The sequence below is a fragment of the Oreochromis niloticus genome, linkage group LG1, assembly GCF_001858045.2.
Source record: "Oreochromis niloticus isolate F11D_XX linkage group LG1, O_niloticus_UMD_NMBU, whole genome shotgun sequence".
NCBI lineage: Eukaryota > Metazoa > Chordata > Actinopteri > Cichliformes > Cichlidae > Oreochromis > Oreochromis niloticus.
Genome location: NC_031965.2, coordinates 17,489,547 through 17,511,508, shown reverse-complemented (window position 1 = coordinate 17,511,508; position 21,962 = coordinate 17,489,547). Strand labels below are relative to the sequence as shown.

Sequence of the window (21,962 nt, the reverse complement as noted above, 5' to 3'; positions counted from 1 at the left end):
AACTGCAGCAGCCATACATGCCTTCCTTCTGGTTCTTATACAAATAATCTCACTGATTAGATATGAGTGTGTGTTTTTATTATAAACAATGTATAGACAATGTATAGTGGATTTAATGCTAGAGGGTGTTTCAGTCACTCTGTCATATACAAGAAAATTAAAGCAGTGCGCTCAGCTAATCGACAAAGCTAACAACCACTGCCATACTGACATAGTTAGTAAGGCCTAAGAAATAAGACGGGGAGTTTATTTCATTATGTCGACACAGTTATTAAAAAAAACATTAGTTGATGATGTGTGAAGTCTACATGAAAATAATGTGGCACAAACTTCTCTGTATTTGTGGTTTTCTTTGTTATAGCAGTCCACGGAGCTCGCCAAGAGGAAGTGATCGACCACCGTCTTACAGATCGAGAGTGGGCAGAGGAATGGAAGCACCTCGATAATGTACGAATCTACATAGCAGCTGTGTTTAATGACAACCACCTCTTTACTTCATTCAAATTAAAACAATGGGGGGGGAGGAAAGAGCTAAGAGGTCAGTGGGTGATGAAAGTTAGTTTTAGTGCTGAAGACGGCATGCAGATGACAGGGACAGGAGCTGTTGACAGACAGCTGACCTTACGAGGTCTGCGTCAGTGCGGTGAATTAACAGCAGACACACACCTATCTGGATTCCTAGCACTCAACTCTATGAGAAAACATGTAGGCTAGAAACACATACACACACACAATGCAAGAGTGAGAAACAGAGAGAGAGAGAGAGAGAGAAACAGGGCCCCAGATGGAGCTCAGGACCCAGCAGAGAGCAGCTCCAGCTGGGGTGAGCAGCTGAGACAAGAGCTGCAGTCATGGAGAGAACCGGCCAGGCCTGGACCGCTGCCAAATTAGAAACACTTCACTGAAATAAATATAGCTAACTCAGAGGGGAGGGAGGTGGTGGAGAGGCAGGGGAAAGAAGTCAGAGACAGAGAGAGGGAAAGACGAATGGGAATAATGATATAGATTGAATGTCAACCATGCTAAACCCATTTAGCAGACTTTTCTATGTCTGGAAAGACAGGGCACTTTGGAAAACAGTTACACTGGTTACAATAAAGGGGGAGGTGGAGGGGGAAGGAAATCTGTTGAGCTGGCAAGGAGAAGAGCAGAAGGGTAGAAGGAATCGGTTCAACACTGTCATCAGCAGCCCAGCTGTTAAATTATCATCGTTGCATCATCGTAATGCTGTCAGACATTCACCAACAAGCACAGAATTCATGAACAAATAGGTCGAGACACTAACACACACTGCTCGCAAGCACACGTCTGGTTTTGGGACAGGAAAAGTGGCTCGAAAAGTGGCTCTTAAGTTTTGGAGAGGCTTTGTTCTCATGAGCTATTAGGAAAAACAATCTATTAAAAAATCTGGTCCATTTCAAAACCTCTCATTTGAAAGTTTAACTTCCCTCCTGTTAGTTTACTTTTTTTCTGGGGCGGAGGGGACCAGTAAACTTCTCCTCTTGTTCATTAATCACTTTAAGTAAATATCATTTGCCTTTGCAGCTCCTCAACTGCATCATGGACATGGTAGAGAAGACAAGGCGCTCTTTGACAGTGCTGCGCCGCTGCCAGGAGGCCGACCGGGAGGAGATGAATCACTGGATCCGGCGTTACAGTGACGTGGAGGAGATGAAAAAAGGTGGGAGCAACGGACAGCACTGCCTTCCTCCTCCTCCTCTTCCTCCTCCTCACCACAACTCCTCCTCCAACACAGCTAGCAGCAGCGAGTCACTGCCCGTAGGAACTTCCTCGGCTGCTGAAAGGCAGACAGGCAGACAGACAGGTAGACAAACACACGCAGGGTATGTTTGGCAAAGCAAAACACTCACAGCAAGGTAGGGCTTACTTAAAATGCTGGAAACGCAGTAATATATCAATTTAGACACAGAGAGTCAGTCAGATGATGATATTTACAGCAGATTTACAAATTTTAGCTCACACTGTGAGGCATACAAAAAATCTCCTTGCAACATCCTGGATCTTTAACCAGCTGATTGCACCCTTATGTCGACAGCATGCTCATTCGTAATTAAGATTTGTATTCACTTCTAGCTCCCATGTTCCACTTCCTTCCCACAAATAGTTGGAGAAAGTCTATGGCAGCCTGTTTACTGCACTGATGCTGCCACATACATATATAGACACCTTTTTTATCGATTCCAAAAATAGAACTGGAAACTGTAGGGCAGTCATGGATGGATGTGTGTTCGAGCAGATCAACAGTTTGTCGCCGTGTGCATGCAATCAACACTGAGTGTGAGCCTGCGTGTGTGTTTCAGAGATCCATCGAGACTTCTTACACAGGCCTCCCTCAGGATACCTCCCGGAAGAAATCTGGAGGAAAGCTGGTAAGAGTCAGGCGTCTCCCTTCTTCTTCTTTCTATTGTCTCCGTGATTGACCTCACACAGACTAACAAAACACACACAAACACTGTCGTCATTCTTCATGGCCCTCACCCCGGCTGCAGACAGACAGAGCAGAGGCCTTACAGCTGTAGGTCCATCAGGCCAGAGGATTGGACGTCCTCTGTGTCATTAGGATAAATGCCCTCCATCTGTCACCACCATGAAAGGCCACTGCAGTTAAAGCTGCAGTGAAAATGCAGTCAGTGGGCCTACGGTAGGCCGCGGCAGCGCAGCACAGCACAAGGTGGAGTTTTAACTGGTCTCCATCATCGGGAGCGCTTGAATTTTTATCCCCCTTTTTCCACTCACATTTCATACACAGACCTTTGACTGAAGGGAATAAGAAACAAACTGCTGAGATATAGAGACAAAAGAAAAAGAAATCCAAAAAAAGCTTTATTTTTGGCTAATTTTGCCAAAGGGAAGCAGGTGGGAGCGTTGCACCGCATGGGACCTGCATGTTAGATAGAGCCTGTCCCGGGAGCGGTCTGGTTCAGCCCTTGTTCCACCTCAGTCCCAGCACCATTATGCTGCACTCATACTCCAATACCCTGCGGAGGAATAGATGCTGCTGCTGTCTGCAAAATACTGTGCTGCATTTTCACCGGCAGCAAAAGGCTCTTTTAATTGCAGTTGTTTTTCATACAGGTACTACAAGCATCCCGCTCTCCCCAGCACTAAAGCACCTCCAAAACAAGCAGGGTGAGTAACATATCTCACTCCCAGCATCTCACCTCCAATGTTTGTGTGCGTGTATGTGCATATGTGTCAGCTCTATCTCGGCAGCCAGGTAGTCTGCGCTGATGTAGCTGCGGCACCTCTTGCTTTTTTTAATTAAAACCAGACACGTGTTCTCTGGTCTGGTTCACATTGAGAGACTGCATTGCTTTTGAAAAATAAGATCTGAAGTGTGAAAAAGCAGACAGAAATAACACATCTCAGGGACTTGCCAAATCCCTGCAGAATTAAAACGTTAATATTGCTGCCCCCGTGTTTTCCATTAAGTGCTAATTGCCCCAGCATCTGCTATGCAGTCTCCTTGATAAGAATTAATTAAATTTGCAAACTAATCTTAGTGGTGCATGCATTAGGCCAGATAATTGAGAAGCTTGGAATAATGCAGATAGTGTTTGCAAGGTAGAGAAGAAAGACGAAGAGGAGAAGGAGGGGTGTAAGGGGGGAAAAAAGGAGTAGGAATAAAATGAAGGTAGTGAGGGAATGACGGGATGTGGGACAGCATAGACACGTGTGCCTTAAGTGTAACTATATGTGTACAGTGTTGACAGAATGCAAACTTTTTTTAGCACAAGAGCGCTGAATTCACACAAGCTCAAACAGAGCTCCATGCACACGCTGCCATGCACATGTGCACAGCAGCAAAGTGTGGATAAGGCTCCCCCTCACTCTCTATCTTTTTGCACAGTAGTTTGAAACAACTGGAGTGGAGCGGCGAGGAAAAGTGACAGTTATTTATGAGTTCCCCTTCAAACAAACACTGACTGGAGGAAATGGGGAGCAGGGGAGAGAACTGCGTCTTCTAACCCGCCTAGCAATCCACTTTAGGGTGTCATTTGTGTCTTTATGCGTGTGCGCACGTTGCTATAATTGGCTCATGTGGGTTATCTGGAGAAATATTATTCAATGTATGAAAATGTTGCTTTCTTTGCTGGTAGAAAATATGTTAGAGGAATTCACATCTTGTCATCACAACATACCACATTAGCATTTGAATGCTAAACAGTGTGTTTTTGGCAAACTGTTTCCGAGGCGAATGAAGTCCTACGGGAAAACATGTTGTGCGCTGCGAGGCCAGTAATGAAAGACCGCAAAACGTAATCACTTCTGCTTCTTACTGAGAAGGAACTACAGGAAGTTTCTATTTTAGACTGCCATCTGGAAAGGAGTCTACCCACCTGCCTGTTATAAAAACAAAGCCTCCTTACTCATATGGTGGACTCCTGCTGGAAAAACAAAAGACCATGTGATGAAGCCTACATTGTAGGAAGTCATCCGGTGGAGATATGTGTGCCGGCTGCTGGGGAAAATTATTCGCCCTTTACTGTAAACTCTTGTCAGTTTCTGGTAAAAGTGTTCTTGTGATAGGATGACAATTCATTCAGGGTGCTTGATGAACAACCGAGTTGGTGACATCTGCTGTTGTCAGCTCTGAAAATGATTGTGACCAGACGTGTTTGAATAAATTATTGAAGTCTGGTTTCTTTTCTTTTTTTCACACTTTTCCTGGCATAAAGTTTTAAATCTTGGATGATGTACATCTGTTTGCCGCGTTACAACAAGAAGGCAGCTTAAAGAGCCTTAATAAAGGATGACAGACAGAGCAGGCTGGATGGGACGATGGCCATGAGCACTAACACCTCTCTCTGTCTCTCTCTTTCTCTCTCGGTTTCTCTCTCAGAGGAGGCAGTGAATGAGGTGAAGCGACAGGCGATGTCGGAGCTGCAGAAAGCAGTGTCAGATGCTGAGAGGAAGGCTCATGAGATGATTTCTGCCGAGCGCTCTAAAATGGAGAGGGCACTGGCCGAAGCCAAGAGGCAAGCCTCTGAGGATGCGCTAACAGTCATCAACCAGCAGGAAGACTCCAGTGAAGTGAGTATCACAGACCCCCTACTGACATATTGCCTCGTCCTCCTCTCATTGGATCTTTAAATTCCTTAGTCACTCGTCATGCTCTTTGTTTCAAGGCTTTCTTGATCCATTACCCTTTGCTCCACTCCCCTTACCTTGCATTGTGTAATCCATGCAGCTGGCTTCTCTCGGTTTGGTGCAGCAGCAGCATGTTGTCATCATTACTGCAGAAGCAGTCCAGTTGTCTGTGTAAATAAAAGCAGACAGACCCAGATGGTTGGAGCACAGTGCCAGGCTGAGGCCATTAGTGAGCAGTTGACCACCACCTGCTGGTAACACAAACCAGTGGCCTTGGACCAAGAATTAAATCCATAACATCGAATCCCCATGCAAAGAGTAGCAGACAAATTGTGGATGACAAACACAAACTGGCTTATAAATGGCACTTAGTTTAGGTTTTAACATGTACAATGAGAAATTGTTTTAAAAATAAAGTACATTCTGAACTGTAATGCATTGTTTTTGGTGAATAAAGTTAAAAAAAAAATGTAAAAGCTGATGCCTTTGAGGAACACACCTACTGTGCAGTCTTGTGGTATAATATAGCTGTTGTTTTATTTTCATATCACCCGAACGGCACACTGTGTTACATCGTAACGATACTGTTATGTTTTTTGAAAAATAACCTTCATATTAAAGTAATACAGAGGAGAGAAAAAAATATTTCCTGCTGGCAAATCTAGACTCTTGTTGCAGCGTTAGGAAGTGTAAACTCTGCTTGGTTGGGTACAAAATAGACTTATTTTTATCGACCCACTCTCTCCCTACTGTCTCAACAGAGCTGCTGGAATTGTGGGAGGAAAGCCAGCGAGACGTGCAGCGGCTGCAACACAGCTCGCTACTGTGGCTCCTTCTGCCAACACAAAGACTGGGAGAAGCACCACCACGTCTGTGGTCAAGGCCTTCAGGGGCTGCCAGGGGGCAGCAGTGTCCCTCTAGGAACCCCCTCCTCCAGCTCCTCCGCCTCCTCCAGCGCGCCCCCAACTCACTCCGAGGGCACTCCTCCAGGACCCCTGTCACTCGCAGCCCAGAGCAGTATTGCGGGAGGGGCCGGCAGCAACAGCGGAAGTGTTTCTGCCAGCCCCAAAGAGAGCAGTTCCAGCAGTGCCTCTCGCTCCACAACTCCAGCCACCCCCGCACTACTGGATGCCACCTCTCGCTGACGTCTGACCTTCGTCCCTCCCCTGCATACCGAAGTGACAGCGCTCACACTCCACACAAAACCAAACTGAGGAATCTTCATCGCAAACTGCTCCAGTCCCCTCTTTCAGCTCTTATTTCCCTCATATCCTGATCTTTAACGTCTTCTCTTTAACCTGATGATGGACTTATTTCCTCACCTTCCTCCAGAATACTTTCTCTTTCACAGCCACAGATACAAAGATTGTGGTCTGGGGTTCAATGTAGTGTAAAGCATGACGAGTGCAGTGTCTCCTTTCTCTGTTGAAGAAACATATCAGACGTGTTTGCAACATGAGCTTTGACTTGAAGATTTGCCCTCAGTAACGTAAGCATGGTAAATAATGTCCACTATAAGGGCTGTGAGGAGGCAGCATCGATGGGGGATGACTAGGCCGATTAGCACCTGGATAGGATTTCCCTTTAATTTAGCACCAATGAGATGAGCCCTGAGATGTGCACTAACAGTCCAAACAGTTCCCAGATGTGGGACTTTTTCTAGTATCCCATTGGAGAAAGGCAAGGAGCATAATACCTTTTTTGTTATTTTTGAGGGAAGGGGTAAAAGTTGGGATGCGATTAATTCCTCAGAAACACAACTTAGTATTTATTAAAAATTTCTTTCTGGCTTTAAGGGAAAACAAAGAGAAGTCCAAATATTCTAAATAAAGAATAATAGCGATGACGCTGACGTTGATTATGATAACAGTAATGATATGAAAAAAATAACTTAATTTTGAACTGCTAACTACCTTGCTAGCGAGCCAAGAAAATCTACACCGGACTCACCTCTCTGCACCATTATGAACCCAAATGATTTCAAAGATGAAAAATAACATGATCCAAACCTTTGTATTACACTGCCAAAGTGAGTAAGTAAGCGATAAAGAGAAGCACTCATCTTGTAACCAAACACAAAGCAACATCACCTCCTCAGCAGATAAGCCAGCCCTGAGACGACCGGGCTGCAGAGGAGCTGCAAAACGGGACCCAGAGACAGCAAACTGTGACCCGCTTTGATGTGCAGCTGCCTCCTGCAGTCTGGGTAAAAGTACAGCGATTCCTCAGAGACGGCCCAGACTAGTGAATATGGACAATGCTCTGAACTTACCTACAAGAAAGACTTAATGAAATAGATGGAAACCCTGCAACAGTGTGTTTTTGTTTAAGTGGTAGAGAGGACAAAGAGGAACGAAAAAAGCTACACAGCCTCAAAGGAGACGATGGTGTGTACACGGCAAAGGAGCTGCCAAAACAGAAAAAAAAACCTCAACACAAGCTTGAAAACATTGTCCAAGATGGCATTACAAACTATGGAGACACGTGGAAGGATTGTTTGTAAGTCTTTGTTGTTTTTTTGTTTTGTTTTTATTTTACGCTCCACAGCGAGGAGATCTTTGAAGGAATTACCTTTACATTCACTCCCTCCTTTTCCAAAGCATGATAAACACAAGACAGAGCCTAAAAAAGGGCGGTGTAGACTTTGTTCTCCTCTCTCTTTCTACCTCCCCTCACCCCTCTCCTCCCTTCTACGTTCTTCCCCGACTACTTGACTCACATGTGCCCTACCCCTCCGCTAGCTTTGGACAGAGAGCCGCAAAGCAAGTCCCACGGGTAGGGCTGAACCCGCTTGTAGATATCGTTCCTCTTTTCATTTTTCAATAATGTCTCTTGTTGCTGATGTCCACACGTGCTGCCCTTGTGTATATCCAGAAAGACGGACTTTTGTTTTAGTTTTGCTACCTTTCACTTTCCTCCTTTGAGTTCGGGTTGAGCAGTGAAGACAGAGCAAGGATGCTTATGTTTATGAGAGGAAGCCCTGCATTGTACTTATTGTTTGATTTGTTGAATCTATATCAATGAGATGGAAACCCCTCTTGTAGAATATTTTGTATTGCTCGCATTGTAAGACAGTGAGAGGACGGAGGTGCAATATGAAGAGAATTCAGCTACTGAATGGAACCTCAGCAACTGCCCATAGGGTGTCATATAATATAGATACATATAAATATATTTAAAGTAACATCAGTAACTTAATGTGAATGTACATAGTATTTAAAGAGGTCCAAAAATGTGTTTGCCAAATAACAGAAACCTTTAAAGTTTAATGTCCAGATTTTTTTTCACAGTACATTTGTTTCTAAAATTGATCAACTTTTTTTTTCTCTCATACAAGTTAAACACTTTTTCAATTTTCACTCAAATCAAAGTGTCATGTGACCCTGAGTGGAGAAAACTGTTGGCAACAGTGGTAAAACAGCTCTGCATCCTGCAGTAGGTGACTCAACAGTGTGTATTAATAGAAAGGCTCAGTGGTAACTCAATTAGATTTTTTTTTCCTCATTCACACCAATTTTTGGAAATGTCAAACTTGACACATCACGTCAAGCGCTCCGTTTCTTACCAGCCGTTTAGCTCCAGCGCCCCTGTAGTGATCCTCTCTCTCTTGGTCCTCATCAGTCTGCGTGCATGTGGTTAAGAGTGTTTGTTTCTCCCATGGTGCAGGATTAAGCGATACGCCAGTGTTAAGCTACAGTACATGACAAATCTAATTTGATACCCAATCTTTAAAATGTTGTTCTTAACTCCTCGCTGCTTATTGTTCATTTGTAAAGATACAATTTGAGTATAAGCTGCTGACTTGGGGGTGGGGGTGGGTGTGGGTGGGGTGGGGGGCAGGTCTTTAGTTTCAGGCCAAGAGAGTAGCATGACTTCTTTCGCTCTGTTTTTTCTTTCCCAGGCTTTCCCAAACGCCCCAGCAATAAGGTTAACACGAGAATACTAAACAGTCAAAAAGCCTTGAGAAAATGTGTGTGCATATTTTATATTGATTATTGTGTAGCTTACATGTTCGGCCTCCTTTGCTTGGACCAAAAGGGGAAAAAAGGGGTAACTTTGTTTTTGCAGTTGGGGCATGGGAAAACAAAAACTCCTTGTTGCTCTTTAGTTTTTGTTGGATTGATTTTTTTTTTTTTTTGACTATCTGAGACCATATTTCAAATGACATAAGCTGCAAGGTACCCCTTCATTCGTGTGTAGCATTTATGTATGTGTGTTAGAATTACCATGTTAAGGCGCTGACCTCAGCCTGTTTTCTTTTTCTGTGACTTGTTCCTGTTACCCTGATGTCGAATTCCTCCACTACTACCACAAACCACTGCTCACAAACCCTCCCTTCACACTAGCTACCTCCTGTGACCATACAGCTAACCACCAGGAGAGGTTGACCTGGACTTTGAAAAGCTGGGTTGAGAGCAGACGTGGACACACACACATGCCCGCTCAAAAGTCGTCATAAAAGGAAATAGCGTTGTAGGGAACTGTCTTTACTCCTAATGTTTAAATCTATTTATTCCTCTCAGACCCTAGTGTCTTTCTTTTTCTTTTTTAAAACACATCCCACTAAAAAAACTGATACTGCTAGAATTTAGTAACAGGCACACATGCAGTCAGACCTCCGTATTACCAAACCGATCAGAGAATTGACCATGACATGCCATCTGTTGTCCAAAACCAATAAAAGCACAGACCAAAGTACTCCTGTATTGCCATAGTAGGTTCTGAAATGGTGTGAATCAGCAGACCAGAAGTAATAAAGGTTAGAGCTCAGCTACACCAGTTAACCAAAGTGTCTGAAATACACACGCTCAGAGCCCAGGAGTGAAGACCGCCCTCAATGAACCGGCTGAGTTTCAGAAGTGTAGAATTATTATTCAAGCAATCAAAGCGCTTGTTGTCTACATACTGAAAAGTGCTTCTGTAAAAATAATAGAAGCCTCTCCTTTCAAACAGCCTACTGATTGCGTGTTCTTACAGTCACAAAGCCTTGCAGAGATAAAAATGAATGCGTGGTGTGTGTGCGTGTGTGTGCATATGGTTGTGTGTGTGTGTTTTTGTAAGTCTTTTTTTCTTTATGTCTCTGTACAAACTACTTGAAACCTTCAGAGCTTTAATGAAACATCCCAGGCAGTGTACAGTGGCACATTGATTCACAGTATGTAGCAGCAGCTTTTTGCAGTACAGTGACACGTTTTTCTATAACATCCACATCCACGCAACATTGTGGCGGCAGTTCCGTTCATCTTTCGAGCGCGCCGCTTGTGTGTGTGCCTCCATGTCTGTGAGTAAGCCCTCAGATAAACGAAACAAAGCCAAACCCAACAGACCATTATAAATGACCAAAACACAACCAAAAGCTACAACCATCTCAGTTCAATTTCACTTTGGTTCTAATTTTTGTGTTATGTCCCAGCAGTAGAGAACGTCAGCTGTGATTGATTGCGTGAGATATGAGACTGCAGTTCAAATCTGCACAGGAAAGAGCAAAATTGTCCTTCACTCCTCCCGGGTTCAGTGGACAGTAGGATACAGAATGGGGTAATGAAACAAATGCAATTAGTGCATTAGTGCTGTGGTGTCATTTACTTTTCTCTGTGAAGATATTATATATGGCAAACGCATAAGGGCTCTGCTGTTGTGAATACCATCCAAGGGTCTCCAAACACTTTGCATCGGCCATGTGTCTTATTTGTTTAACTATGTACATGATATGGGCAAAACACATGTTTAGAGAAGACAGATATTAGCAGGTTGGTGTTTGTTCCTCCCAACTCCAACCAGAGAAGCTTCAAAGCTCATCAGATGTGACGCTGACTTGTCCTTCCTGTGAAACAGGCTCCAATATATAGCTACAGTAGAAAGCTAAGGTGGTAAACAGTGGATACAGAACTTGTTTTCCCAAAAGCCATGGCTCAGGATGGTCTTGTTTTTATCTTTACATAAACTGAATAAAGGTTTATGGTTTTTTTATGTGTAGGGAAGCATTCTATACTGTAATGTGCAATACATTATTACAGAAAAACATGTTTCTGTAGGAAAGGATGGCGCTTTGAAGATCTTTTCCCTTTTGTTTAATTTCCCTCTTCAAACGGTCCTGTTGCCATTTTTAGATGAAGTAAACTGTGCCAGAAGAATTCAATTCTGATTTGTATTTATTTCTTGCATGCTTTCCTCCCTGTTGCTAATACCGCTCTTTAACTGTTCGCTCTGTTGGATGTGTGAAGCTGTAAAACATTCTAATTCAGGTTATTGTCTGTGTTGAACAATGTAACTGTGTAATTAAAACATGAAATGAAGTATTCATTGCTGTTCTCTCTTGTCTTTTTCAAATGTGGGAATATTCTAAGATTATATGCCCAGAAAATGAAAATGATCGATTGTTATTAAATAATTATTAACACAGAGTCATTATCCCAAATGTTGACATATCACTAAAAAGTCTAGACATACCATGAACATTATCTAAGTATATTACAACAATGGCACACAAAAACATTACTAAACAACTCTGGACTCATGTTAAAGTCACCTCTTCTACTAATTCTTCTTCTTTCGGCTGCATCACTCCATCTCCATCTTTACACCTGCCTCCATTGACCCTATTCATAGCATTTCCCTCTGTCACACCAACCCTCTCCATGTCCTCCTTCACTGCATCCACGAATCTCCTCTGTGGTCTTCTTTTCCTCCTGCCTGGCAGCTCCATCTTCAACATCCTTTGTCTGGTCTTCCTGTCCATTATTTCATCTGCACGTGTCCATATCATCTCAGCCTTGCCTCTCTAACTCTCTCTCCAGACTGCTCAACCTGAGCTGTTCCTTTCCACCCTACCAGCTGTTTTTTTAGGTCTTTTGTGCACTGTCAGTTGCTTTGGATTTTATACTAAAAATGTAATAGTCTGATTAAATCTTATTATACTTTTAGCCTCTTCTGAATCACCTGCTAGGTTTTAAAAAAAAAAAATCAGTTTCTTCCCTTCTTATAATGAGGCACACCGTGGACAGGTCTGTCAACAAATCTAATATTTGCCCAGGTTCAACAACACAAGTGACCAATCAAATTGTAGTGATGTCACAGTTTTGTAACGTGGAAACACCACAACACCACATACCAAACATAAGCCTAATCCGATAAAATCTTACTATAGCCCAGTAACTCTAAACCCATTCATGATCACATCCCAACCCCCATCCATAACCCTGACCTTAACTGACCCCTTTTTTGGATTTTTTTTCCCTCAGTGTGCGTCGGCAGTTTTTTTCCAAGTTGCAAAGCTATGACACCTTAACAATGTGATTGGTCAGATGCAATGTTGATCCTGGACTTGCCTCCCTACATCTAAACCGCAGAACTTTATTTTACATTTTTTAAGGTTATCCAAACCTTCCCAGGGCTCCTATAGAAATGACATTAAAGACACTCCATGTATGAGTTTTTTCTTCCTCCCATCACCCCCAACCGGTCACGGCATATGGCCCCCCCTCCCTGAGCCTGGTTCTGCTGGAGGTTTCTTCCTGTTAAAAGCGAGTTTTTCCTCTCCACTTTCACCAAAAGCTTGGTCATCAGGGGTCGTCTCATTGTTGGGGTTTGCTCTGTATTATTGTATTGTTGTTTTAATCTTAGGATAGAAAGCAACTAGAGCCAACTTTTTTGTGTGTGTGTTTTAGCGCTAGATAAATAAAGCTGAACTGAATTAAACAGCTGGATCAGGTTATGCAGTCTGGCAGTGTGACTTAAAAGAAGAGGAGGACTGAGAAAAGGAAAGATGTATGTTAATGGGAAAACCAAACAACAGACACCTTTTTACTGCATTTTCTTTCTATATTTTCTTAATTTTCAAATGACACATTTGCTATGTTTATTAAAAGCTGCAAAACCTCTCCCCACCTTTTACTCTTATTTAGTTATTTCTTCTCATATGTTTAACTGTGTTACGTCGGAATCTTTGTGGTATATCCGAGTGGTTCCTGAACATAATATCAACAGATGAGGCCTTTTTCACTGGAGAAATAAAATAATACATAAAATAAAATAACAGAATTATTATTGACTAAATTCTCTTTAGCTGCTTAATTCTGAGATTTTTATTGTACACGCTTTCTTGCCAGGGGCGTAATTTCCAGGGGCTTAGGGGGTTTATGACCCCCCCAATAATCACACCCAGCCAATATAAACGCCCCCCCCCCCCATAAAATTATGAATTATCTTGCATAAATAGGCTGTTGATTTTCTTTACTCATTTCAGATATTACCAGCAAAATAGTTGCATGTTTAATCATCTGGGAATTTACCCAGATTTATTTATTTATTTAGACAGAGATCTTGACCCCTCCAATGTTCAGCACAAAGTTATGCCGATGTTTCTTCCTCATACACTGGTGTTTCTTTTTGAGACACTTCAGGACAACAATGTGATATTGTTGTTATTAGTGACACTGTGGAGGTATGTAATAACGACAGGAGAGGTCTCAGTGTCTCACTCCAACTTTATTAACCGACTCTCTGAACCTCACATACAGTAAGCGCCAAAATCTCCACCCCAGCACTTCCCTTCCACTTGGGTGTGAGTGGAGCCGCCTGGCGGTCCGCCACAACACCAATAGAAGCTACAGTTAGGTCCACAGTTACACATTTTTACCCCGTATTTTTGCTTCTGTACAGCACCACAGTCAAGATATGGTTTAAGTGCACATTTTCTGTTTTATTTTTCAAGGGGTTTTGCAAGAAGTGTTGCATTATCTGTTTAGGAATGACAGCTTTTTTTATACACAGTCCCACATTTTCAAATTGTCAAAAGTAACTGGAAAATTGGCTGACAGGCTGTTTCACTGGTGAAGTCTGTTCCCTTGTTAATTTATGAGAAATTAAGCAAACACGAGATTTGGAGTTAATACCAAGTGTTGAACTTATTGGGTAACTTTTCCATGTGAGATGTTGTTGCAAGTGAAGGAAGCCATCAAGCTGAAAAACAGACAGAGAGATATGAAAAACAGTGGCCAAAAGTGGGCAGCTTTATTGTCTGGTACAGTCTTTAAAAGGTGCACTACTTAGCACTGCTTAAAGGTCTGGGAGACCACAGAGTACAACCAAAGCAAATGATCGCAAAATTCTGTCAAGAACACTCTCAAGGAGGTAGGTGTTGTCAAGGTCTACAAACAAGAAGTTCCATTATGAATGGAAATACAGAGGGTTTACAATAAGGTGCAAACCACTGGTTACACTCAAGAACAGGAGGGTCAGAAAACACCTAACAGAGCCTGAACATTTCTGGAGAGATGCAACCAAGATGAATTTGTAAAAGAATGATGAAAACAGAAAAGTATGGAGAAGGAGAGAAACAGCTCATGATCCGATGACATTACCTGTCCAATATGGTTATGGTAATGTTATGGCATGAGTATGTGTGGCTGCCAGTGCAACTAGCAGCAGTAGTTTTTACTGATGATGTGACTCCTGATAGAAGTAGCAGGATTAATTGTAAAGTGTACAGGGCTATACTCTCAGCTCAGATTCAGTCCAGTGCTGCAAAACTGATTGGACAGGACTTCACGGTGCAAATAACAATGACTAGAATCATACTGCAAAAGCAACACAAGAATTTCTTTAGGCAAATAAATAAGATATTCTTCAATGACCAAGTCAGTTGCCCAATATTAAACAAGTAGAGCATGCTTTACAATTACTGAAGAAGAAACTGAATGCAGAAAAACCCGCAAACAAGCAGCAACTAGATGTATCTGCGGTAAAGGCTTTAGAGAGCATCTCAAGGGAGGAAACACAGCATTTGGTGATGTCCATAAATTCTAGACTTCAGGCAAATGCTGTTTGCAAGGGATTTTCATCCATGTATTAAAAACAATCCTTATATTTAAAACTAGGTCAGTTTTTATAATTACTTTTGGATGGTGGATTATGTATAAAAATTGCTGTAATTCCTTTACTTTTGTGAAAACCTTTGAATTAAATCTGAAAGTCTGCACTTCAATCACATCTTGATTTCTTGATTTAAAATCCACTTTAGTGGTGTACAGAAAACTGTCAAACCTACCTAACTGTATATAAAAGATGTAACATAACCCATCGGTTTGGGCGTACAGTTTTGATGCCTCTAACGGTCATCACCACATCTAAATATATTTGGATGTATATGTTATCAGCTAACACTAACTAGCTTATTAAGGGTCACCTGAGCTGATTGTACCCAGTCCAGATAATACTCCAACAAATGCAGTGGAGTATTTTGAAGCTTTTTGGAAGCTTCCTAGAAGTATCTCTCTGTCCTGTAAAATTTTATTATTATTATTATTATTTTTTAATCTGTCCTGTTCTGCAGTTTTAGTAAGCAGACATAAATGCATTGTTGTGCCAAATACATTTGCTTTGCCAAGAGTGGCACTATAGAGTCTCTAAAGGCTCGTCTTTTTAGTCTTTTTATTTTCATTCTTTCTTTTCTTATTCGCATTATTTGTATATTTATACAATGGTGGAGCAGATTCTTAGTGAGGGTGTGATTTGAAGCAATGCGAAGGATGGAACAAAACTGGATTGAAGATGTGATTCACAAAAACAAACCTGGTGTGTCCCTGGGGTTGGACTTTATATTATCACGTAGGCATACCTGCTAATCAGTGAAAACTTATGAATAAAAGATTGTTAGAACTTCACTCACTGAAAAAAAAAACCTGAGGACAGATTTCAGACTTCTGAGCACAGACAGGTTATAAATAACATTTAAAAGAGGAAAGCTTTGTCGGTTAGCACTCTTGCCTCACAGCAAAAAGGTCCCAGGTTTGAATCCACTATGTGGATGGGTGCTTTCTGTGTGGCGTTTACATGAGCTCCCCGACATGCAGTTCTTCAGGCTTAGTTAACTGGTTGCTCTAAATTGTCCATAGGTGTGAATCTGAGTGTGACTTGTTGTCTGTCTGTCTGTCTGACCTGTCCAGAGTGCACCCCGCCTCTCAAACTATGGCAGCTGGGATAGGCTCCAGCCCCCCTGTGACCCTGAATTGGATAAGCTTAACAGATAATCACAGTTATAATAATCCAAAAGCCACCAACAACACAGAGAGGTCGGGAGGTTCACTTCAGATCAGTAACTAAAATTATAGTTATAAGACAGATATAGGGACACCCAAGTGTGGCTCAAAAGGGACTCCGTACATAAAGTTGAACGGGTGGTTCATGCATACAGTTATTATCAGGGAAAAATAAACTATAGAGAGCTTTATTTTTTAAAACCAAGCAGTAAACATGTTCATTTCTGCTGAAAAATCTAAAACGGGAGTCTAGTGGCCTGTGTAGCTCATTATTAGAAACGTCTAGTGATTTCAAATGTATTAAATAAATCAAATTTTACAATGAAGAATGGGATGCGCAAATATCATTTTACAGGCTTTTTATTGTTATAGTTTTACTAGTTCACTCATGTGGGTAAGCTGTGGTGAGGTATGTGTGGGTGTGTGTGTGTGTGTAGAGTAGGGGGCAGCCATGGCCCCCACGTACAGTAGGTACGCCACTGAGAGGAAGAGCCTCCACACAAAAGAAAAACCGCGCTCACGTGCGCTCGTCTGTCAATCAGCCCCGCGCGCCATGCGCCTCACTCACAGGTGATATCTATTAGGTTACCTCAAATTGTGCAGTCGCGTTTGTTTGCGGACCGTCCACCGGGTTCCTCCCTGTCAGGGATATTTTTCTGTGGCGGTTTTGGCAAGCTGCAGTCAGCTTTGCAGATGCTATGTCTGAGCAGTAAGCATGGCGGAAAATCATCTGGAGTACGGCTACCTCGAGGGCGAGTCCATCGGAGAGCAATTCACGGAGGACCCGGTGAGCATGGGCTATTATTGTGCTGGCGATGGGCAAAAAGCAGGTTTAACACGGGTTAGTTATTTGCTTGTGTGCTATATGTCGACGCGGTGTAATAAACCAAGCTCGTCACGCTAGGCAAACGAGCGCAAACGCAGTGTCGTATTGTATATCCCCGACAAACGTTGTGTGATAAGAGCACCAGTGAGCCACATCTAAGATGCAGAGTGAAAAGCTGGGCCACTCGGCGCATTGTGTGTCAGGGTTAAGTGCGGTTATAGCTACGTTTTGTGCTGCACTTCAGGCGTGATTAGATTACGTTGCTGCCCAGAAATATCAGGACAGCTCAATTTGAACATGTTTGTTTTTTAAGGGAGATTAGTTCATGTTTATGTAAATATGCAGTAGATATTGGGAACATAGGAGGGACAAAAAAAAAAAAAAAAAAAAAATCAGTATCTTTGTATCACAGGATCCAGAAGTCAGACAAAAAGTCTAGTTTCAGATCAGTGAATCTGGGAAGGTTCCCAACTAAAGTTAACCCAGTAGGAATAAGCAATGCCCTCTAGCCTCCAGAAGATGCCAATGTACCTTTTGACAAAATCTGTCCAAGCCTCTAACCTCAAACTGCAAATGAACATAAAATAAATTGTCTAACTTTGTTTTAATGGCACTGTTGGAGAGCACTAATTGTACTACTACTACCCATAAGATTCAAATGTTTCTGCATCTGTTTAAAAGTTTTTCTTTAATTTGCCATCATTGCTGAGTGTCTTACTTTAGTCCAAAGTTTCTTCAAGTTTCCTTTTTTGGTTGTGTCACAGGAGCTGCTGGCCATCAAGGCCAGGGTGCAGGAGCTGGAGATGGAAGAAGAGTCGGAAAGACTGAAGGAGGAGGAGAGGTGTGATGCAGTGGACATGCAGCTCCTGACCAGCAGCCCTCAGTCTGGTGAGACAGCTTGCATCTCATCTGTGGAGCGGTGCTTTGTTGTACCACATTGTATAGCTGCATAGCTAAATGCATGCGGGAAGCCTCAACAGTGTATTTTTAGCCAGGTGTGTGTAGCATTGCAGCCTCCAGGCAGGTGAGATAACCACATTCTTCTCCATCTGGCCAACACCTGGGACGCTTCACAGTGGTTGCGAGTGTTGTGCCTCATCACTGCCCAATGAGACGAAGCAGTGAGCCCCAGAGAACCAGAAGTGTCCTCCTCACTGCCTGTGGCTATTTTCTGCCTCTGTGCGTCTCCCTCCCCCCATCCTGCTCTTTGGTTCCTCCTCTGAGCAGAGATGCAGTCAGAGAAAAGCCAGACTGAGATGTGTATTGTCAAAGAGATAATATTGGTGATTGTAATCATTGTTAGTTTCACCTAGCATGACTCATGTAGACTGCACGTTCCCTGTGTTGCATATGCAAAAGCAGTGCATAAAGTCTGTTTCCTCCACAGGACCTTTCTACAACATGACTCCCGAGGAGAGGATAGATGCAGACAACAGGTCGATCTATGTTGGAAATGTAAGGAATATTCATTTCTACACTTGGATATTTTTGGGGGGTGTCACAGTTTGTCTAACGCACTGAATAAATCTCAGGTAGACTATGGAGCCACTGCAGATGAGTTGGAGATCCACTTCAATGGCTGTGGTCCTGTCAACAGAGTTACCATCCTGTGTGACAGGTTCTCCGGCCATCCTAAGGGGTAGGTTCAGTCTGTATTTATATTTCTATACGTTCTTATTTTTTTGCAGCCTAACATTGTTTGATCATAGCATACACCTACATGAATGTTGACAGCCATATCTAATTGGTGCTTTTTATATGTTCTGATCTTCACAGCTTTGCTTACATTGAGTTCTCCGATCGGGATTCTGTACAGAGTGCCATTGGACTGCATGAGACTCTGTTCAGAGGAAGAGTCTTAAAGGTGAGGGGGTACTATGCTTTTTTTTTTTTTTTTTTTTTTCTCTCCTTGAAGACGTGCACAATAATGCCAGTCAAATCTCAGTACATTTGTTGTACATGCACAGCTTGCAGCACCATAAGAGGGAAAAGATCTCAGGTGGCAACAGATTCTACCAGAATAACCGTCTTACTTGGGAAGAAACAAACTTGTACTTTATTCTTGTACTGTTCTTGGTTGGGGAAAAAAGTTTAAAGTTGTTTTGCTTAGGACAAAGGAATAGACTGGGAAAATAATATTTTTACCTTGTGTACTGGACATAACCCAACTTCTTGTTTGGAAGTGAAAATGGAACACCAAAGTCTTGGATATTTTCAGTATTTGTCTTTTTAACCAAATTAGTCCTAACCAGTAAAGAACCTCCCTTGTCTTGCAGGTTATGCCCAAGAGGACTAACATGCCAGGCATCAGCACCACTGATAGAGGAGGGCACAGAGGCGCCCACTCCAGAGGCAGAGGTCGTGGCTACCGTCCACCCCGATACCATAACAGCTCTCGAGGCAGGTTCCGTTACCAGTCGAACAGGCCACAACATCAAACGCCCCACCCTTACTACGGAGGAGCCCCAGTGGGGAAAAGACAGTGGGGACACATGGACTACCATGAGCAGACGTCTAAACGTTACCCATGTCTGCTGCTTATCACGCCACCATCAGAGGAGTTAGGGGCAGGGTCGAGTGGACAGCACTACCCCCAGCAGCGCTAGGTCTACCCGCAGCATAAAGTTGGAGGATAGAAGTGACACAAGTCATTTTAAACAAATTCTTCCATCCATTATCAAGTTGGCAATTATGAGAGGTGCATAAATGACCACAGTGATGAAGGTGAGATGTGCATAATTCAGAGATGTCGCTTTATTAGCTTATGTTGCTGTGAATGCATGGGACAATCCTCGAAATGTTATGCAGTTGCATTTGTTTTTACAAATTGACGAGAATGTTTTGTGTTGCTGCCTGCAATGTAATCTTCAAATTTTCCCCTTATGTATAACTTAAGTTCTTTGCTATGTATGTGAATAAATAAAAAATGATCTGGTGTTCCGCTTGTAGTAAAATAACACACAGTGATGTCTAACAGTTCAGTTTTATTACAGTTGTATTTCATAATTAAAGAAACAAGTAAATAAAATAAAGGTGTTTATGTACAGTGGAGGATCAGCAGACTGGGTAAAAGATGCATCAGGCAGTTTGTACCATCATTCCAGAAACAATCCCATCGAAGGCCCTGGAGGAGGATCGATTATTGGTTAAACATCACTGAATAAATGGGGGACATCAAATGCAATATCAGCTTATACTCACTTGGATTGAATGGTGTCTCCAGGATTGTGGAACGGGTTACACATTACGTCAGTAAACGAGTTGTGCAACTTCCTGAACATCTGAAAATGAAACGAGGGTCCGTTATGAAGATAAATGTTCTAATCGAGTCCCAAAGAGTGGATTCTGTTCATCTGGACAAGACGTCCAAGATGCTCTAATCAAGTGTTGTGTTCTAGCTGTGTACAGTGCATCCTAAACTTTGAAATGTAAGGTTAATTGTCATCAGGAGTCTACTTAATCCAGCTCTGTTTGAAAATGTGTAGATGCTTAACAAACTCAACTTACACTTCTTATTTCATTATCCCGCAAAGATGTATTTGATGAGTCGACAACAATTACAAATTTCACCTTGGAGTTGGTCACATACCCATATCTGTTTTACAAGTCAAGGATACTTGTGTTTTCTTCAGGAAACATTGAGACCAAACATTCCAGCAAAGACAACTTCTGGCTTTGTAGAATGATAAGAGAAGAATCTGCAAGTCTGGTTTATAAGGATTTCAGCATGGATCCACCCATTATTTGCCACACGGTCATCTGAAATGGTTTTGGTGGAAAAGTCTGTTTAAAGATGATTCAAAAAGCCTGGAGAACTGTTCCTGAAACCCACTTAAAGACATTACAAGGAAGGTCTAAGAGTTCAGCCTCTGCTGAAAAATAAACGTGGTACAAAATACTGACTTATTATTAAGAGCTTGTTAGGATTTTCCCAGTAAAATATAAAGAAATGGGCGTGGCCAAATACTTTTGCACACAATTTTAGAGAGTAATGGTTTATTTATATTTTATGTAATAAGATAATTAGTCTATGATGAGATCATACTCTATCCTTAGTGAAAGAAACGTGATGTAAGTAAATTTACTTAAAAATAAAGGATACACTTTATAGTCTTCTGTTGGGTAAAGCAGACCCAGGTACAGCTCTCTCTGGTCTCCCAAGGCTTTGCCCACAGCTGAGATCTTTTCCTCCACCACATCCAGAGAGGTGTGTACTGTGTAGTGAAACTTCAGCTCATTTTGAGTGGGAACACTGCGGATATATAGCGGGTAATTCTGCCAAAAACACATACAAATGTAGAGAAGAACAAGAAAAAAACGTTAAAGACATCGTCTTTGTTGCACTTGCTCGGGAAAGATTCAGAAAACTGTAACAGCAGGTAGTCTTATACCTAGCTAATGCTAGACGATAGCCATGTTGGTGCATTTAAACTTGCTGACCTTACAGCGTTCAGACAAAGCTAACATGTGATTAGATACGTCTATCAATATAAGGCTAAGCTATGAACACAACACGGAAATCAAACCTGTGATATATAACAGCAATCATTACCTCTTTTGCGATCACAGCTATGCACACCGCCATGTTAGTGTTCATCTTGTGAGCTGTCAGATGCGGTCACGTGACACGTTGCATTCAGTTACTGCCCGTAAAGCAGGAGTAGAAAGCAGCCCCTTTTGAATGCCAGGTTTTTGTATGATGTAGATACCATGTGCTTAAATATTTGGCTTATAACATAATCTTTATATAGCAATATTTTCATTTTTAAATTAAATTATATTTATGAGATTATTTTTTGTTATTTATCCGAATATTTTGAAATTTAACTTCGTGACAGTCAGATTTATCAGCAGTCATTGAATGCAGCATAATCCAAAAAGCTAATTTTTGTTTATTTAATAACAAAATATAAATCTACCGTAGTCATATATAGGAGAAATTAAGCCAAAAAAAGATAAAGCGATTTCAGTGAAGTGTAAGTAAA

General features: G+C 42.0%; 3 protein-coding genes across 14 annotated transcripts in view; 2 read left to right on the top strand and 1 right to left on the bottom strand.

Annotated features, from left to right (window-relative positions):
- The window catches only part of cbfa2t3 (CBFA2/RUNX1 partner transcriptional co-repressor 3), a 40,932-nt gene extending 29,519 nt beyond the window's left edge, over nucleotides 1–11,413 (top strand). For 4 of the 11 annotated variants that reach the window (XM_013271675.3, XM_013271679.3, XM_013271682.3 and 1 more), the window contains exons 7-12: nucleotides 362–447; nucleotides 1,546–1,825; nucleotides 2,322–2,390; nucleotides 3,097–3,150; nucleotides 4,865–5,055; nucleotides 5,865–11,413. In XM_013271675.3, the coding sequence (XP_013127129.1) occupies nucleotides 362–447; nucleotides 1,546–1,825; nucleotides 2,322–2,390; nucleotides 3,097–3,150; nucleotides 4,865–5,055; nucleotides 5,865–6,257 (1,073 nt within the window). In that variant the 3' untranslated portion in view covers nucleotides 6,258–11,413. The remainder of the gene's footprint in view (nucleotides 1–361; nucleotides 448–1,545; nucleotides 1,826–2,321; nucleotides 2,391–3,096; nucleotides 3,151–4,864; nucleotides 5,056–5,864) is intronic. The other 7 variants (XM_019357711.2, XM_013271680.3, XM_013271676.3 and 4 more) reach the window with 7 other exon arrangements.
- A 5,240-nt stretch (nucleotides 11,414–16,653) lies between these two features.
- pabpn1l (PABPN1 like, cytoplasmic) lies at nucleotides 16,654–19,917 on the top strand. Of its 2 annotated transcripts, none has more exons than XM_025905796.1 (6): nucleotides 16,654–16,992; nucleotides 17,742–17,865; nucleotides 18,365–18,432; nucleotides 18,510–18,616; nucleotides 18,754–18,841; nucleotides 19,254–19,917. In XM_025905796.1, the coding sequence occupies exons 1-6, from the start codon at nucleotides 16,867–16,869 to the stop codon at nucleotides 19,581–19,583; spliced, it is 843 nt and encodes a 280-aa protein (XP_025761581.1). In that variant the 5' UTR covers nucleotides 16,654–16,866; the 3' UTR covers nucleotides 19,584–19,917. The 2 variants fall into 2 exon arrangements, with proteins under 2 accessions (XP_025761581.1, XP_019213247.1); XM_019357702.2 differs by having other exon boundaries at nucleotides 16,663–16,938.
- Nucleotides 19,918–19,946: 29 nt separating this feature from the next.
- trappc2l (trafficking protein particle complex subunit 2L) lies at nucleotides 19,947–21,673 on the bottom strand. The gene is made up of 5 exons (XM_003445700.3): nucleotides 21,530–21,673; nucleotides 21,080–21,252; nucleotides 20,485–20,572; nucleotides 20,179–20,258; nucleotides 19,947–20,101 (listed from the first exon to the last, which is right to left on the bottom strand). The coding sequence occupies exons 1-5, from the start codon at nucleotides 21,572–21,574 to the stop codon at nucleotides 20,056–20,058; spliced, it is 432 nt and encodes a 143-aa protein (XP_003445748.1). The 5' UTR covers nucleotides 21,575–21,673; the 3' UTR covers nucleotides 19,947–20,055.
- Between the last annotated feature and the right edge of the window lie 289 nt (nucleotides 21,674–21,962).

Excerpts from the sequence above, each read along its gene's own strand:
- trappc2l (XM_003445700.3), bottom strand. The coding sequence starts at position 21,574 with ATGAACACTAACATGGCGGTGTGCATAGCTGTGATCGCAAAAGAG. Across the intron at positions 21,253-21,529 it reads TAGCTGTGATCGCAAAAGAG|AATTACCCGCTATATATCCG; the intron begins GTAATGATTGCT and ends TGTTTTTGGCAG. Across the intron at positions 20,102-20,178 it reads GGAGACACCATTCAATCCAA|GGCCTTCGATGGGATTGTTT; the intron begins GTGAGTATAAGC and ends ATCCTCCTCCAG.
- pabpn1l (XM_025905796.1), top strand. The coding sequence starts at position 16,867 with ATGGCGGAAAATCATCTGGAGTACGGCTACCTCGAGGGCGAGTCCATC. Across the intron at positions 16,993-17,741 it reads AAAAAGCAGGTTTAACACGG|GAGCTGCTGGCCATCAAGGC; the intron begins GTTAGTTATTTG and ends GTTGTGTCACAG. Across the intron at positions 17,866-18,364 it reads GACCAGCAGCCCTCAGTCTG|GACCTTTCTACAACATGACT; the intron begins GTGAGACAGCTT and ends TTTCCTCCACAG.